A 16,352-nucleotide genomic window follows, 5' to 3' on the forward strand; every position below is an offset into this window, starting at 1 on the left:
TCACATTGCTGTGTGGCTCCAATCAAGTTCTGATGGTTAAAAGAGCAAACCCTCATTTACATAGAAAACTACTTTCCTTACCACCTCATTGCCAGGCAGTTCCTATCTCATTGTGATTTTATGAAAATGCGCTTGTATGACACTCTGTTTGTGTTCCAGGTTGCTGTTGTCAAAATGAAGAACACTGAACGCATTTATGCCATGAAAATCCTCAATAAGTGGGAGATGCTGAAAAGAGCAGAGGTGAGTGTGAGGAGCCAGGCCCCGCCTTCCTCCTCGGCCTTCCTTCTGGGCAAGAGTGCGCAGATGTCCACCTCTTGGCATCAGATGTCCGCCTCCCCCCCTTGGCCCTCTGCACCGGTGTTTGCGCCTGTCCCCTCTCCCCTCCCGAGAGTCCCCTCACCCCGCCCAGGGTCCCCTCGTCCTGCCCGAGAACCCCTCACGTCTGGACGGAGCTGAATAAGACGTCTATTTCCTGGACGGTGACGTGCTGGCCCCAGTTTAAGAGTGGGCTTTGCCGGGCGTGGTGGTGGGTGGGTGCTGGAGAACACGAGCGTCCACTCTGGAACGTCCCCAGTCCGGGGCTGGGCGGGGCTGCTAGGGTGGACCGTGGGCCAGCGCGTCCTCACGTCTCCTCCAGTCAGTAGAACCCGGACACATCCGCCTCAGGATTCCTTTTTAAAGAAGCCGAGGAGAGAACACGTGAGGAGAAAGCACACGGTGAAGGTCCCGCTGAGATTGGAGAGAACAGGCCTCTGTCTGACACCTGCACCCAGGCCTCCGTCGGGCCTGTGTTTTTGCAAGTTTCACACATAAGGAGTGAAATCTTACGTTAAGTCCTCAGTAAAGAGGAGTTTTACTGTCATTATGCTGAAGACCTGGCTGCTTTTACTGTTTAAAAGCTCCCCTTTGATCCGTCAGTTACCCCGCTCACTCCTGTGTGTGTTCCTGCCTCTGCTTTTCCCCTCGCCTTGTCTCTGCCCCTCTCTGCAGCTGCCGGCTTGTTCTCTGTCTGCGGGAATGTTTCTGCTTTGTCTGTCTAGTCCAGGGGTCCTCAAACTTTTTAAAGTGGGGGCCAGATCACGGTCCCTCAGAGAGCTGGAGGGCCAGACTATATGAACTACTAATTCCTACTGTAACACCTCGGCTGCACTCACTGCCCAAAAAACCTGGCGGGCTGGATCAGACTCCTCTGTGGGCCGCATGTGGCCCACGGGCCGTAGTTTGAAGACCCCTGGTCTAGTCACTGAGCACAGTACCCTCTAGGTTAGGGGTGTCGAACTCAATCAGAGAAGGCCAAAATCTAAAATCCAGCCTAAATCGCGGGCCGAATGGTTTACTGAACAGTCATAAACTGACAATGTCATAAACTAACAGCGGAGTGCAGTGATGACAGCGCGGTGCGGGCCACATTGCAAGGCCTGGCGGGCTGGATTTGGCCCGCGGGCCTTGTGTTTGACACATGTGCTAATCTGCTGTTGCAAATGGCAAGATTCCATTCTTTTCCAAGGCTGAGTTATAGTCCATTGTACAGGGCTGACATCTTTATCTGCTCATTTGTTGATGGGCACTTGGGTTGCTTCCATATCTTCACCATCCTCCTATATAATAAAAGGCTAACATGCAAATTGTCCCCCTCGGAAGTTTGATTGCTCACTATGATGTGCGCTGACCACCAGGGGGCGGTGTGGAGCAAAGGAAGGCCCCCATTGGCCCTGACCACCACCCAGCCCTAGGGATCCTACCTGAGTATGCATTTCATGCACCGGGCCTCTAGTAAGAAATGCTGTGGTGAACATAGGGGTGCGTATATTGTTTTGAATGAATGTATTTGGTCCTTTTTGGATAAATACTGAGCAGTGGCATTGCTGAGTCATGTGGCCCTATTTTTCATTTTCTAAGGAATCTCCATCCTGTTTGCCATAGTGGCTGCGCCACTCTGCAATCCCAGCAACAGTGAATGAGGATTCCCTTTTCTCCACATCGTTACCCATGGCTGTTTCTAATACAGGTGCAACCTGTGTATTAAAGCTTTTAAAAAACAAACAAAACTGTGGAGTCTAAAAATAGAGGCTTCTACCCCCATGCTCCAGGCCATGGTCCTCATGGGAGAATTCTATTAGGAGGTGTGCATCAGTATCCTGCAGAGAGGCCACGTTCCTTAAAAATAACCACCCAGCCGAAGCCGGTTTGGCTCAGTGGATAGAGCATCGGTCTGCGGACTGAAGGGTCCCAAGTTCGATTCCGGTCAAGGGAATGTACCTTGGTTGCGGGCATATCCCCAGTAGAGGGTGTGCAAGAGGCAGCTGATCGATAATTCTCTCTCATCGATGTTTCGAACTCTCTATCCCTCTCTCTTCCTCTCTGTAAAAAATCAATAAAATATATTTAAAAAAAAAAATAACCACCCAGGCGAGGAAGCAGGTGTGTGTGTGCATCCTGCCGGTCACGTGGCTGCTAGACTGTGGGTCCGTGATGGCAGACACGCCCCCAGGAGGCGGACCCTGTGAAGAGGAGTCAAGTGGCACTGGATGGGAGGGGCCCAGCCCAGAAGCTGTTGCCGACCCATCCCCACTAGTGAGCTGACTCTCCAGCGTGGGCCTAGAGACAGCGGGTGGAAGGGGTGGGTGTGGGAGCAGGAGGGCCGGGGCCCGGCCTTCAGGGGCACAGTGTGCTGCGGATGGGGTGCAGCCGCCGGGGAGACGGTGTGCGCCGGGTGCCAGCGAGCGGAGGCCAGAGGACAGGTGACGCCTCCGGAGCCGGGCAGCGGGCCCTCTGCTCAGGACGCCCTGCGGGCGATCCCACCCACACTGACGCCCCGGTGCCTTGCAGACGGCGTGTTTCCGGGAGGAGCGAGACGTGCTGGTGAACGGGGACTGCCAGTGGATCACCACCCTGCACTACGCCTTCCAGGACGAGAACTACCTGGTAGGTGGTCCGGCCGCGGTTCTGACACCCTCGCGCTCTCACTAAACACTGAGAGAACCGACAGCCGGCCTTGACGTAGGTCCTGGCTCCGTGAAACGGGGGTTTGGCTTAGTCGTGGGCTCTCAGCTGGCGACTGGCCGTGCTTCCTCGTTGTGGCCCGTCCACGCTCGTCCCTCCCGTGAGCCGTGACGGAGGGGGTGGGCGTGGGCCTGGGCCTGCAGCGGTGCCCCTGCCCGTGTTCTCGGTGCGTGTCCCTGGCTGGTCTCCAGGCAGCGTGTCTCCCCCGGCTGGTGTGTTACCTGCTCAGACCAGAGCGTCCGTCCCTTACAGGGAAGCCGGCAGCAAGGAAGGGGTCCGGGAGGCCGGACCAGCAGCCCCACCCCAGTTCAGAGGCTCGGCACATCCCGGCTCTGGGGGACGGCTCGTCCGTCCGTCCGTCCGTCCGTCCAGGTCCCTGTGGCGGGTGGGATGCCCCAGGGGGTCTCCACAGCCCAGCCTGTCCCCCGCCTTCCCCGTGCGGAGGAGAGCTCCGAGCGGGTCTGGCTCACGGGCTCACTTTCTGCTCCAGCAGTGGGCTTTCTGTTTCCTCCACAGGTGAACCCCAAGTGCTTCGCTCTTGGTTTGTTCGTGAGCTTACTATCTTTCCTCATGAGAGCTGTAGTTTTTTGTGGTTTTAGCTGGTTCCCCTTTTCTCTGGCCCAAGTGTGCTCTCTCTGTGACGGAGGGCCTGGGGGTGACTCTGACCCTAGCCTCGGTGCCATTGTGGTGCGGCGCGGTGACCGGGCTTGTGATAGCTCGGCGGTGCGGGTGCCGAGGGCGGTCCCGGCCTGTGCTCGCTCCAGGGCCGCGGCTTCCGCGGTGAAGCCGGGCCTCTGCTCGTCAAGCGCAGTGCTGACGGGACCCGTGTTCTGTCCCCCCCCCCCGCTCGCAGTACCTGGTCATGGACTACTACGTGGGCGGCGACCTGCTGACCCTGCTCAGCAAGTTCGAGGACAAGCTCCCCGAGGACATGGCGCGCTTCTACATCGGGGAGATGGTGCTGGCCATCGACTCCATCCACCAGCTCCACTACGTGCACAGGTGCCCCCCCCCCCGGAGACCGGTCCTCCAGGTGACCCGTCCCAGGTGGTCACACTGAGCGGCCGGCACTGCACCAGAGGTCCCGGCGGCACTGACGGGAGAGCTGATGTCCTCGGTCCCTGGTGCCCCAGAGCCCGTGCGGGGTCCCCACCCCGTGTCTCCTCTCTCTCAGCTCCACTTCACTGGCGTGCCGACCCCCAGGGCCCTTGGCCACGAGCTCTGCAAAGCCTCGCAGAGGGACGCGGGTGGGAGAGGAGGGGGCTGTGAGGCTTGCTGGTGACGATCAGATGGTGGCCGTTTGCCGTCACTGGGGAAGCCACTCACTGCCCCGCAGAGGCCGGCGGGGCCCCCCCTCCCGGCTCTCAGTGCTCAACACCCCCTTCGCTTTCATTTTATTGTCTTTTTAATTTCTTTATATTATATTATAATGTTTTTATTGATTTCAGAGAGGAAGGGAGCGGGAGAGAGCGATAAAAACATCATTGATGAGAGAGTATCATGGATCGGCTGCCTCCTGCATGTCCCCCTACTTGGGATTGAGCCCACAACTCGAGCATGTGCCCTTGACTGGAATCGAACCCAGGTCCCTTCAGTCCATAGGTCACGCTCTATCCACTGAGCCAAACCAGCTAGCATTGCTTTTATTTTTTGTTAATCCTCACCTGAGGGTATTTTTTCCATTGGTTTTTAGAGAGACAATTGGTTGCCTCCTGCTCACACCCTGACTGGGGCAAGGAATCAAGCCCATGACCCTTCAGTTTGAGGGTGAACACTAACCACTGGGCACACTGGGCAGGGCCCTCCTTTGCTTTCTTTTTTTTCTTTTTTTAAAAATATATTTTATTGATTTTTTACAGAGAGGAAGAGAGAGGGATAGAGAGAAACATCGATGAGAGAGAATCATCGATCAGCTGCCTCTTGCACAACCCCTACTGGGGATGTGCCCGCAACCAAGGTACATGCCCTTGACTGGAATCGAACCCGGGACCTTTCAGTCCGCAGGCTGACGCTCTATCCACTGAGCCAAACCGGTTTCGGCCATCCTTTGCTTTCAAAGCTTGTATTCCCTTTTCATGCAGTCGGCCATAGAAGCTTATTCTGTCAGAAATGGGGGCAGGTGCTCAGAGTCCGCCCCCTCCCCGCCCAGTGAGGGGGTACACAGACAGCAGGTGCGAGTGCTGGTTAGAGAGGCACCGGGCTGCTCTGGCCCCAGGCAGGTCAGTGCGTGCTCCAACCTTTGCCTGTCAGTACAGTTTGGGGGCTCCTGGTGGTTCGTTAGCCTGCGGTGGTTGGCCACCTGACCCCTCCATGCGCCTCTCTGACCCTCCCTGTTTCTGTTCCTCCCGTTCCTTGGCGGCCCCCACCGGTGGGCTGTGCCCGGGACTGGGTGTGCAGGGTGAGAGGCGTGGCTGCTGCCGCCCGCCTGGCCAGTCCCCGCAGGAGACTCTCCAGGCGGCCCCAGCTCGCCCGCCGCCCGGGTCTGGGACCTTCCAAGAGCGCCTGGCGCTCATGTGTGTCTGCCTCCCACAGGGACATCAAGCCCGACAACGTTCTCCTGGATGTGAACGGGCACATCCGCCTGGCCGACTTCGGGTCGTGTTTGAAGATGAGCGACGATGGCACTGTAGGTACCTTCCATCCTCCTCTGGGAGAGTGGGATGAGCCATGTCTGAATGGGGCGTGGCTTCCTGCCCACCTGCACCGCACTCCCTCTGCCCGCGTCCACGCGGCTCCTGGGCAGAGCCAGCGCACCTCCTGATTCCCGCGGACTGGCTCTGGGCTGCTGAGCCCAGCTCTCTACTGGACAGGCCTTCCTCAGATTTACAGGCCCCGCCCTCCCAGCGACAACTGCCCTTGCTGCCCACAGGACGGGCACCATGCCCAGCTCACCCTGCTCAGGGCCTAGAACTGTCCTGCCCTTTCTGAGGCCTTAGCCGCTGGTTCCCTGGCGGGAATGTCTGAGCACCTGGGCCTGCCTCCGGACGGTCCCGCTGGGAGGCTGAAGGGCAGGCTGTGAGGGGCAGGTTAGGGGCTGCTCAGAGCCCGCTCCACCAGCGCCCGGGGCTCTGCGTGGACGCCTGAGGAGGGCTGGCTTGGACACACCTGGTCCCGATCATAGTGAGCGGCGACAGACCCGTGGGAATGGCGCCCCCTTGGGCTGCGACGCCACGGGGGCTGTGGCGGTTTGGGCATGGAGACTGACGAGCGGGAGCCCCTGGCACTTGCCCTGTGTGTAACCAGGGAGCACCCATTTGCTTGAATTTTGAAACCAGGCGTCTCTGAGTGAGGAACTTGAACTGGCGACGCCGCAGGTTCCCCTGAGCACGCCCTCCCCTCCCAGGTGCGGTCCTCAGTGGCCGTGGGCACGCCGGACTACATCTCGCCGGAGATCCTGCAGGCCATGGAGGACGGCATGGGCAAGTACGGCCCCGAGTGCGACTGGTGGTCGCTGGGCGTGTGCATGTACGAGATGCTGTACGGGGAGACGCCCTTCTACGCTGAGTCGCTGGTGGAGACCTACGGGAAGATCATGAACCACGAGGTAAGTGGTGCTTCCACGTCCCGTCCGTGAGGGCCCAGCCAGCCGAGGGGCTCGGCGCGGGAGCCGGGGGCTCGGCGCGGGAGCCGGGGGCTCGGCGTGGGAGCCGCGGGGCCCACTGTGGAACTGTGGTCGTTGGGGAAGAGGCAGGGTGGGGCTGGGGGGCGGGCGGGAGCGGGGAGATTCAGGACAGGGTAGCGGTGGACTTGGCTCCGGCTGCGACACAGCAGGTGCAGGCGGGCTTCAAGGACGGTCCGTGCTCTGGGGCGAGGATGGTGGTTGTCAGGTCAGAACCTGCAGCACACGGTGCAGCACACGGTGCGGCGTGTGGTGGCCATGGGCTGTGTCCCTGGGACCCAGCGGGGAGGACCCGGCAGCCCTGATGGGGTCTCCGCACCACCAGGTCAGCACAGATCCAATTCGTGTCCCAAAACCAGTCATCACAGTCACACCCATGGAGGGGTCTCTGGTCCCCTCTCCCCCCCCCCCTCCCTGGTTCCTCTCCTGCTCCCAGCCTTGCCTTCTTTCTGTTTCCTTCGTTTGCTTGTTTTTCTTTTCCGTCTAATGTTCTTGGTCATCTGTTATTTTTCTTTATTCTTTTTACTCAAATATTTCTTTTTAAAGAAAAAATATATATTTTATTGCTTTTTTACAGAGAGGAAGGGAGAGGGATAGAGAGTTAGAAACATCAATGAGAGAGAACCATCGATCAGCTGCCTCCGGATGTCCCTGCAACCAAGGTACATGCCCTTGACTGGAATTGAACTTGGGGCCCTTCAGTCCACAGGCGGATACTCTATCCACTGAGCCAAATCAGCCAGGGCTCAAATATTTCTTTCTAATACCCATTTCACCCTCTGTGCTCTCCCTCACCCGCTTACACGCTCACATGATAACACATTCTCGAGATGGCTCCCGGGGGCTGGTCTGTTGGGAGCACGTGAACACGTATGCGGGGAATGGTCTAATGACTCAAAGCAAGGGGTTCTTTTAACAAACACTTTCTTCAAAGAAGAAGCACCTCCCACTTGTGAACTAGTTTACGCCTGCTATACAGCCTCCGACGGTGCCACGCTCACAGTAGGGGGTGGCAGCCACCACCCGCTTCCCAGTGTGGGCGCAGTGCCGTGCGGCTGTGTTCCAGGTGGTGGTCCTCACAGCAGCCGGGGCCTGGCTTTTGTCCCTTTTCATGAGCACAGGTGACCCGAGACGGCGGTGGTGGCTGGCACGCAGGCCTGCGAGAAGGGAAGGCCACGGTGGCCCGGTGCGCTCCGGCAGGCCTGCCCCGCCCCCGTGCACGAGCATTCGCCTCTGTTCCCGTTCCGGGAGGGCGCTGGCCCGCCCGCCCCACGAGGCCGCAGGCCATGCTCCCCGGCGGTCTGCGCTGAGTTCGTGGCCTGATGCACGCTCTGCCTGGTCCTGCTTGCCCCCTGCGGCCGCCTCCCAAGTGCCTCATCACGCACCCCTCCCCCACCAGGAGCGGTTCCAGTTCCCGTCCCACGTCACAGACGTGTCTGAGGAGGCCAAGGACCTCATGCAGAGGCTCATCTGCAGCAGGGAGCGCCGGCTGGGCCAGAACGGGATCGAGGACTTCAAAAAGCACCCCTTCTTCCAAGGGCTCAACTGGGAGAACATACGGAACTTGGAAGCACCGTACATCCCCGACGTGAGCAGTCCTTCCGACACGTCCAACTTCGACGTGGACGACGACGTGCTGAGGAACATCGTGAGTGTGGGCTCTGCCAGGCGTGTGCAGTGGTCTGCTTGCTGGGGCGGGGCCTCGGGGGCACGCAGGTCCCTAGGAGGGGGCTCAGGTCCATAGGAGGGGGCTCACAGGTCCATAGGAGGGGGGCTCAGGTCCATAGGAGGGGGGCTCAGGTCCATAGGAGGGGGGCTCACAGGTCCATAGGAGGGGGGCTCACAGGTCCATAGGAGGGGGGCTCACAGGTCCATAGGAGGGGGCTCAGGTCCATAGGAGGGCTCACAGGTCCATAGGAGGGGGGCTCACAGGTCCATAGGAGGGGGGCTCACAGGTCCATAGGAGGGGGGCTCAGGTCCATAGGAGGGGGCTCAGGTCCATAGGAGGGGGCTCACAGGTCCATAGGAGGGGGACTCAGGTCCCTAGGAGGGGGCTCAGGTCCATAGGAGGGGGCTCACAGGTCCATAGGAGGGGGGCTCACAGGTCCCTAGGAGGGGGCTCACAGGTCCATAGGAGGGGGGCTCACAGGTCCCTAGGAGGGGGGCTCACAGGTCCCTAGGAGGGGGCTCACAGGTCCATAGGAGGGGGGCTCACAGGTCCATAGGAGGGGCCTCAGGTCCATAGGGGGGCTCACAGGTCCATAGGAGGGCTCACAGGTCCATAGGAGGGGGCTCACAGGTCCCTAGGAGGGGGGCTCACAGGTCCCTAGGAGGGGGGCTCACAGGTCCCTAGGAGGGGGCTCACAGGTCCATAGGAGGGGGGCTCACAGGTCCCTAGGAGGGGGCTCACAGGTTCATAGGAGGGGGGCTCACAGGTCCCTAGGAGGGGGCTCACAGGTCCATAGGAGGGGGCTCACAGGTCCATAGGAGGGGCCTCAGGTCCATAGGGGGGCTCACAGGTCCATAGGAGGGCTCACAGGTCCATAGGAGGGGGGCTCACAGGTCCATAGGAGGGGGCTCACAGGTCCATAGGAGGGGGCTCACAGGTCCATAGGAGGGCGGCTCACAGGTCCATAGGAGGGGGCTCACAGGTCCATAGGAGGGGGCTCACAGGTCCATAGGAGGGGGGCTCACAGGTCCATAGGAGGGCGGCTCGTAGGTCCATAGGAGGGGGCTCAGGTCCATAGGAGGGGGCTCAGGTCTATAGGAGGGCTCACAGGTCCATAGGAGGGGGGCTCACAGGTCCATAGGAGGGGGGCTCACAGGTCCATAGGAGGGGGCTCACAGGTCCATAGGAGGGGGCTCACAGGTCCATAGGAGGGGGGCTCAGGTCCCTAGGAGGGGGGCTCACAGGTCCATAGGAGGGGGCTCAGGTCCCTAGGAGGGGGCTCAGGTCCATAGGAGGGGGGCTTGCAGGTCCATAGGAGGGGGGCTCGCAGGTCCATAGGAGGGGGCTCACAGGTCCATAGGAGGGCGGCTCACAGGTCCATAGGAGGGGGGCTCAGGTCCATAGGAGGGGGCTCAGGTCCATAGGAGGGGGCTCAGGTCCATAGGAGGGGGCTCAGGTCCATAGGAGGGGGCTCAGGTCCATAGGAGGGGGCTCACAGGTCCATAGGAGGGGGGCTCAGGTCCATAGGAGGGGGCCTCAGGTCCATAGGAGGGGGGCTCAGGTCCATAGGAGGGGGGCTCAGGTCCATAGGAGGGGGCTCAGGTCCATAGGAGGGGGGCTCAGGTCCATAGGAGGGGGCTCAGGTCCATAGGAGGGGGGCTCAGGTCCATAGGAGGGGGGCTCAGGTCCATAGGAGGGGGCTCAGGTCCATAGGAGGGGGGCTCAGGTCCATAGGAGGGGCCTCAGGTCCATAGGAGGGGGGCTCAGGTCCATAGGAGGGGGCTCAGGTCCATAGGAGGGGGGCTCACAGGTCCATAGGAGGGGGCTCAGGTCCATAGGAGGGGGCTCAGGTCCATAGGAGGGGGGCTCACAGGTCCATAGGAGGGGGCTCACAGGTCCATAGGAGGGGGCTCAGGTCCATAGGAGGGGGGCTCACGGGTTCCTAGGAGGGGGGCTCACAGGTCCATAGGAGGGGGCTCAGGTCCATAGGAGGGGGGCTCAGGTCCATAGGAGGGGGGCTCAGGTCCATAGGAGGGGGGCTCAGGTCCATAGGAGGGGGGCTCAGGTTCATAGGAGGGGGCTCAGGTCCATAGGAGGGGGGCTCAGGTCCATAGGAGGGGGCTCAGGTCCATAGGAGGGGGGCTCAGGTCCATAGGAGGGGGCTCAGGTCCATAGGAGGGGGGCTCACAGGTCCATAGGAGGGGGCTCAGGTCCATAGGAGGGGGCTCAGGTCCATAGGAGGGGGGCTCACAGGTCCATAGGAGGGGGCTCACAGGTCCATAGGAGGGGGCTCAGGTCCATAGGAGGGGGGCTCACGGGTTCCTAGGAGGGGTGCTCACAGGTCCATAGGAGGGGGGCTCACAGGTCCATAGGATGGGGGCTCACAGGTCCATAGGAGGGGGGCTCACAGGTCCATAGGAGGGGGGCTCAGGTCCATAGGAGGTGGCTCACAGGTCCCTAGGAGGGGGCTCACAGGTCTATAGGAGGGGGCTCAGGTCCATAGGAGGGGGGCTCACGGGTTCCTAGGAGGGGGGCTCACAGGTCCATAGGAGGGGGGCTCACAGGTCCATAGGAGGGGGGCTCAGGTCCATAGGAGGGGGCTCAGGTCCATAGGAGGGGGCTCAGGTCCATAGGAGGGGGGCTCACGGGTTCCTAGGAGGGGGGCTCACAGGTCCATAGGAGGGGGGCTCACAGGTCCATAGGAGGGGGGCTCAGGTCCATAGGAGGGGGCTCAGGTCCATAGGAGGGGGCTCAGGTCCATAGTGGTGACACGGGCTGCGTGTCCAGACAGAACCGTGCAGCTGGGCTGGTGTTTGGAAGGTTAGGCAAGTGTCTCCAGGACAGCGCCTTCTAGCTTGGGCCTTGTTGTCCCTTTTTAAAAGTAAGGGATTGCAGTTGGAGAGAAAGAAAGTTAAATAGCTGTTTTGTCTTAGAGTTTGTTAGAAAACTCCTGCCTTGGCTTTTATGGTGTTTTGTACCTTTTCAAAGCGGTGTCTTCTCCGTTATCAGAGTGTCCCCTGAGGCCCGTTGCCTCTTCCCGCCTAAAGCCCTGCAGCCTCTGGCCCCGGCCCTCCACCAGCCCTGACCCTGGGGCCCGGGCCGCGGGTCTGCTTCTCAGCAGCTCTCGGGCACAGGCTGACTTCCAGGTCCGTCCTGCCCTGGGCCCTCCGGGTCTGAGTAGGTCGACAGGCGGGTTCTGCTCCCGCCGCACCCTCAGTTTGGTCCCTTCCAGCCCGGCCTTTTCTCTGTCCGCGCTGTGTCCTGGTTTGGGGACAGGAGCAGGTTAGCCAAGAAAAGGAAGAGTTCGATGGCTCCTTAGTTTGCCAGGGTCAGAGCTGCCTCAGAGCACAGCTCGGCGAGAGGCACCGTCACTGCTGAGGCTCTCCGGGCCTGAGTGGTCGCTGTGGTTTTGTTTTGAATAAAGAAGCGTTGTCATGCTGAGGGCAGGGTTGTAACTAGTGGTCACCTAGGACAGTCTGCCTTTGGGCTCAGACCTCCGCTCTGCCTCCGGCTTGACTTGGGCCAAGAGCTGCAGCCCCTGCCCATGGCCCCGGGCTGCCCTGTCCCTCTGCTCAGGGTCATGTTGAACAAGATGCCGTGGCTTTAAACAGTGCAAGTTACTGGCCTGGTCCGAGTTTGGCCTGTGCCGTTACCTCCATCAAAAGCAGTGTGTGTACCCCCTAACTGTGTGGCACATCAGACGAGCCAGGAATGAGAAATGGCCCTGCCAGTGCCCAGCCCTGCAGGGACCCCGCATCCTGCCCCCATTGCACCTGCACGCTCCCCTTCCCCGTGAGCACGCTCTCCTGTGCTGAGCACACTCTCCTGTGCCGTGTGTGCTCTCACGGTGCCATGCGTGCTCTCACGGTGCCATGCGTGCTCTCACGGTGCCATGCGTGCTCTCACGGTGCCGTACGTGCTCTCACGGTGCCATGCGTGCTCTCACGGTGCCATGCGTGCTCTCACGGTGCCGTACGTGCTCTCACGGTGCCATGCGTGCTCTCACGGTGCCGTACGTGCTCTCACGGTGCCATGCGTGCTCTCACGGTGCCATGCGTGCTCTCACGGTGCCATGTGTGCTCTCACGGTGCCGTACGTGCTCTCATGCAGGAGATGCTGCCTCCTGGCTCTCACACGGGTTTCTCTGGACTGCACTTGCCGTTCATCGGTTTCACGTTCACCACGGAAAGGTATGTCTGGTCCTGTGGTTCTCCGTGTGGGGCTCTGCTCTGCGCAGTGCGGGTTGGGGCGCCGGGTGCCCCTTAGGGGAGGCATGGGGGGTCTGTCCTTTAGAACTGCGCCTCTGGTCACTGCATGAGGTGACGCAGCAGGTCGGACTCTTCCTAAGAGCCGGGGAGGAAGTAACGGGCTTTGTGGTCGGGGTCGTTTATCCTTCACCCTCCTCAGCAGCCCTGGGACGACGTGAACACCTTGGTACAATGGGCCGGGGAGGGGAGGCCACAGCCCGGTGCCATGCGGTCCAGTGTTGCCTCGGTGCCTCGGTGGCAGCCACACGCTCGGCCCAGAGCGTCTTTCCTTAGGACACTAGCCTTTCGGGGATCGGCCGGAGCCCAGCTGCCATTAGCGGCCGAGCACACTGCCTGCAGAGCAAGAGCCACGCCCCCGTGGGCCTCCAGCCCGCGCGCCAGTGCCACCGCGGGTGTTTCTGTGTGCCTGTCTGGATGGGCCTCTCCACAGTCATGGCTCCCTCCCTCTGAGAGGGACTCTGAGGCAGAGGGGCGGGGTTAGGGCGGCGGCAGTCAGGTGAGCTGCCACGGGGTCTGCGGGAAGCTCACGGCTCGGCTCACAATGCACTAAACAGCAGCTGAACGCCAGAGCCGGCTGCTGCCTCCCGCCCTCACGGGTGGCCCAGGAGGGGGCGTGTTGCCTTCCTGTCTGTCCAAGGTGCAGGCTCGCCATCTGCCAGGTGCCCCCAGCTCACCAGGTGCCGGTCAAGCCTGTGGTCTCAGGGCAGAGGCTGTAGTTTGGTGGGTTGGGCCCAGGACCTTCTGGAATAGACCACATAGAGCGGGATGCACGCCTCCCATGCACCCCCCCAGGACACCCCCCCCCCCCTCGGGGATGCACAAACTCACTGCATGAGGTGACGCGCCCCAGGACGCACACGCCACAGGGATGCAGGGCACCCCGGCCACTTGGAGAAACCCTGCTAGGCCCTTCTGTCGACATGCCCGTGCTGGTGCCTACTGCACTCGGTGCAGGACTCACCGTCTCACTAAAGGCAGGAGGAATGGGCAGGTACGGCTCAGTGGTGCCGGCAGCCTCTGGAATGGAAGGAACCCTCAGGTAGCAGGGGCTCAGGCCCCAGGGCTGAAGGGACTGTCCCTAGTTAGTGGCAGAGCCAGGAAGCCCTTCATGGCTTGTGCTGCTCTGGCCGCGCTGCTGTCCTCCGGTGCCACCCGGTGCCACCTCTGAGCAGCCGGCGAGGCCTCGGGCCCAGCTCCGCATTGCCTTGCTGGGAGCCACGGCTCAGGAATGGCGTTCCCTCAGTGGCAGACGGGCTCTGGCTGGCCCCGAGGGCTGTCCTGGGCCATGGTCACCCAGTTCCTGCTGAGAAGGACGCTGGTCTGGCTCTGGCTCGGCAACAATGAGTCTTTCACAGGTGTCCGGGCCTGCCTTCCACCCCAGGGAGCTTTAAATGCTGCCTGGGCCCGAGGGGCTCAGTGCGGGGCCTGTGCTTTGTTTGCAGCTGCTTTTCGGACCGCGGCTCTCTGAAGAGCATGATGCAGTCCAGCACCGTGACCAAGGACGAGGGCGTGCAGCGGGACCTGGAGAGCAGCCTGCAGGCCGAGGCCTACGAGCGGCGGATCCGGAGGCTGGAGCAGGAGAAGCTGGAGCTGAGCAGGAAGCTGCAAGGTGAGGGTGCACACATCCCCCGCCCTCCGGCTCCTGTGGCTGCGGGGCTCGCACCAGGGCTGCACTCAGGCCTGTCCCCCCTCCCCCCCCAGAGTCCACGCAGACCGTGCAGTCCCTCCACGGCTCGGCTCGGGGCCTGGGCAGTGCGGCCCGAGATAAAGAGGTGAAGAGGCTGACGGAGGAGATCGAACGCCTGAAGAGTAAAATAGCAGGTACGCTACGGTCAGACCGAGTGGGCTCCGTGCTCAGGGCGCTGTCTCCGCACAGGAAACTTCAGAGCAGAAGCAGGGACGGCCTCTGTATCAGCAAGCCGGTCAGGGGTCCACACTTTGTCAGTCTCCTTAAAGCCCCAGCGGCCGAGCGCTGCTGCTTTCCTAGCTCCAGCCAGACTCGGAGCCTGGTGCCCTCCCTGCCCTGGCTCCTCTGGGCTCAGACCACGCCGGCCTCTCCGGCTGCAGTGAGCCTGCTCTCCGGTCCTAGTGCTGCATCTGCTGCCTGACCGTCCTCCTGATTCCTAGGTTATCGGTTCCCTACAGGCTCAAGGCACTTCTGAGTCTTGACCTTTGACCTGACAGGTTGGCGGGCAGCTTCTCCCCCGTTCTGTCTGGAACCCTGTCCCCACCCACACAGGCTCCGTGGAGTCTGCTCTCAGCGGAGCTTCGCCCCGGGACTACACTGCCAGCCCCCAGGGCAGCAGGACTCAGGGGCAGGGTGCCAGGAGGCTGCGGGCCCTGCTGTGCGGGCAGTCCAGAGGCCTCTCCTGGAGCGGGTGGTCGTTCAGGCTGGAATCCGAGGAGCTTCCGCGTGGGGGACACGGTTGGTTCTCTCCGTGCTCAGACTCCGGCAGGCTCGAGCGGCAGCTGGAGGACGCGGTGGCGCTCCGCTCAGAGCAGGAGGGCTCCGCGCTGCGGCTGAAGGGCCTGGAGAAGCAGTACCGCGTGGCGCGGCAGGAGAAGGAGGACTTCCACAAGGTAGCGGGCGGCGCTCCGCGCGGGGGCCGGTGCGCCCGGTCTGGTGCTCAGCTGGCTCAGCCGGGAGCGGCCCCTGGGGCCCCTGCTTCCAAAGGGGGCATGCAGGGGTGTCTCCCCCTAACTCCTCCATCAGTGTGACTTCCCAGGAAACCCGTTGCTGTGTGTCCACTGGGGGTGAGCTTTCTAAAGAGGCTCATTTAGGCACTCAGGCGGTGGACCTGCGCTTGGGGTCTGCTCCCTGAGATGCGCGCGTTTCAAACCCAGGCTGCGGTGGCTCACGTGGTGTCCCAGCACCTGCAGTGCGTGGTCTGGTGTGCGCTGGGGTGCCCTGTGCTGCCCGAGTCAGAAAGCCGCTCTGAGCCCACGGGGCCTGGTGCGGGAGCCACCCCAACCTGTGCGAGTCCCGCTCCTTCCAGCCTCGGCCAGCGGGGCCACAGGGACCAGCGCAGGGCGGTGGGGTCAGTGCAGCCAGCTCCCATCGGACTCCAGGAGAGGGCCAGCTGCCCGCACTGCTCACAGTTCTTACTCTGAGCGGAGTCTCAGCCTTCCCGGTGTCAGTGCCCTTTCCAGCTCTGTGGTCTGGGTAGTGGGGGCTCTGGTTACGTAACGTTCGCCGCATTCATCCGGGTCCCCTTTGTGACTGTGGGCGGCACTGAGGCATCGCCGTGGGGGTGTGGAGCCCGTTCCCCGGGCTGGGGGGGGTCTGTCTGGATGGGGCTCAGCCCGAGCGCAGGTGCACGTCCAGACTCACACAGCGGATGGAGGGAGGGCTGTGCCTGGCCGGCGAGCCTCGGACCGCGCTGTCCCTGAGCTCCCAGCCTTCCCACCTGGACAGCAGGTCCAGCAGCGTCATTCTTTCTGCTCAGCAACTGGTGGAAGCATCAGAGCGCCTGAAGTCGCAGGCCAAAGAGCTGAAAGATGCCCACCAGCAGCGGAAGCTGGCCCAGCAGGAGTTCTCGGAGCTCAGCGAGCGCGTGGCAGAGCTGCGCGCTCACAAGCAGAAGGTGTCCCGGCAGCTCCGCGACAAGGAGGAGGAGGTGGAGGCCGCCATGCAGAGGGTCGACTCCATGCGGCAGGAGGTCCGCAAGTCCGAGAGGCTCCGGAAGGAGGTAGGGGCAGGGGCGCGGGCTGCACTGGTGGGCTTTTGTGTGACCCCAGACCTGTAGAAGCTGGCGCAGCACAGCCACCAGAGTGGCCGTCACTCAGGTGA

The 16,352-nt window shown here is 61.8% G+C and overlaps 1 protein-coding gene across 1 annotated transcript in view; it reads left to right on the plus strand.

The window, feature by feature from the left end:
- CDC42BPB (CDC42 binding protein kinase beta) overlaps positions 1–16,352 on the plus strand; it is a 74,074-nt gene that overhangs the window by 36,826 nt on the left and 20,896 nt on the right. The window contains exons 3-13 of the mRNA XM_084896498.1: positions 160–243; positions 2,833–2,928; positions 3,860–4,008; positions 5,539–5,632; positions 6,350–6,550; positions 8,025–8,273; positions 12,405–12,484; positions 14,005–14,171; positions 14,264–14,383; positions 15,009–15,142; positions 16,009–16,251. Coding sequence (XP_084752624.1) covers positions 160–243; positions 2,833–2,928; positions 3,860–4,008; positions 5,539–5,632; positions 6,350–6,550; positions 8,025–8,273; positions 12,405–12,484; positions 14,005–14,171; positions 14,264–14,383; positions 15,009–15,142; positions 16,009–16,251 — 1,617 coding nt within the window. The remainder of the gene's footprint in view (positions 1–159; positions 244–2,832; positions 2,929–3,859; positions 4,009–5,538; positions 5,633–6,349; positions 6,551–8,024; positions 8,274–12,404; positions 12,485–14,004; positions 14,172–14,263; positions 14,384–15,008; positions 15,143–16,008; positions 16,252–16,352) is intronic.

The sequence above is a fragment of the Pipistrellus hanaki genome (genome assembly GCF_964339955.1).
Source record: "Pipistrellus hanaki genome assembly, chromosome: 1".
NCBI classification, from domain to species: domain Eukaryota; kingdom Metazoa; phylum Chordata; class Mammalia; order Chiroptera; family Vespertilionidae; genus Pipistrellus; species Pipistrellus hanaki.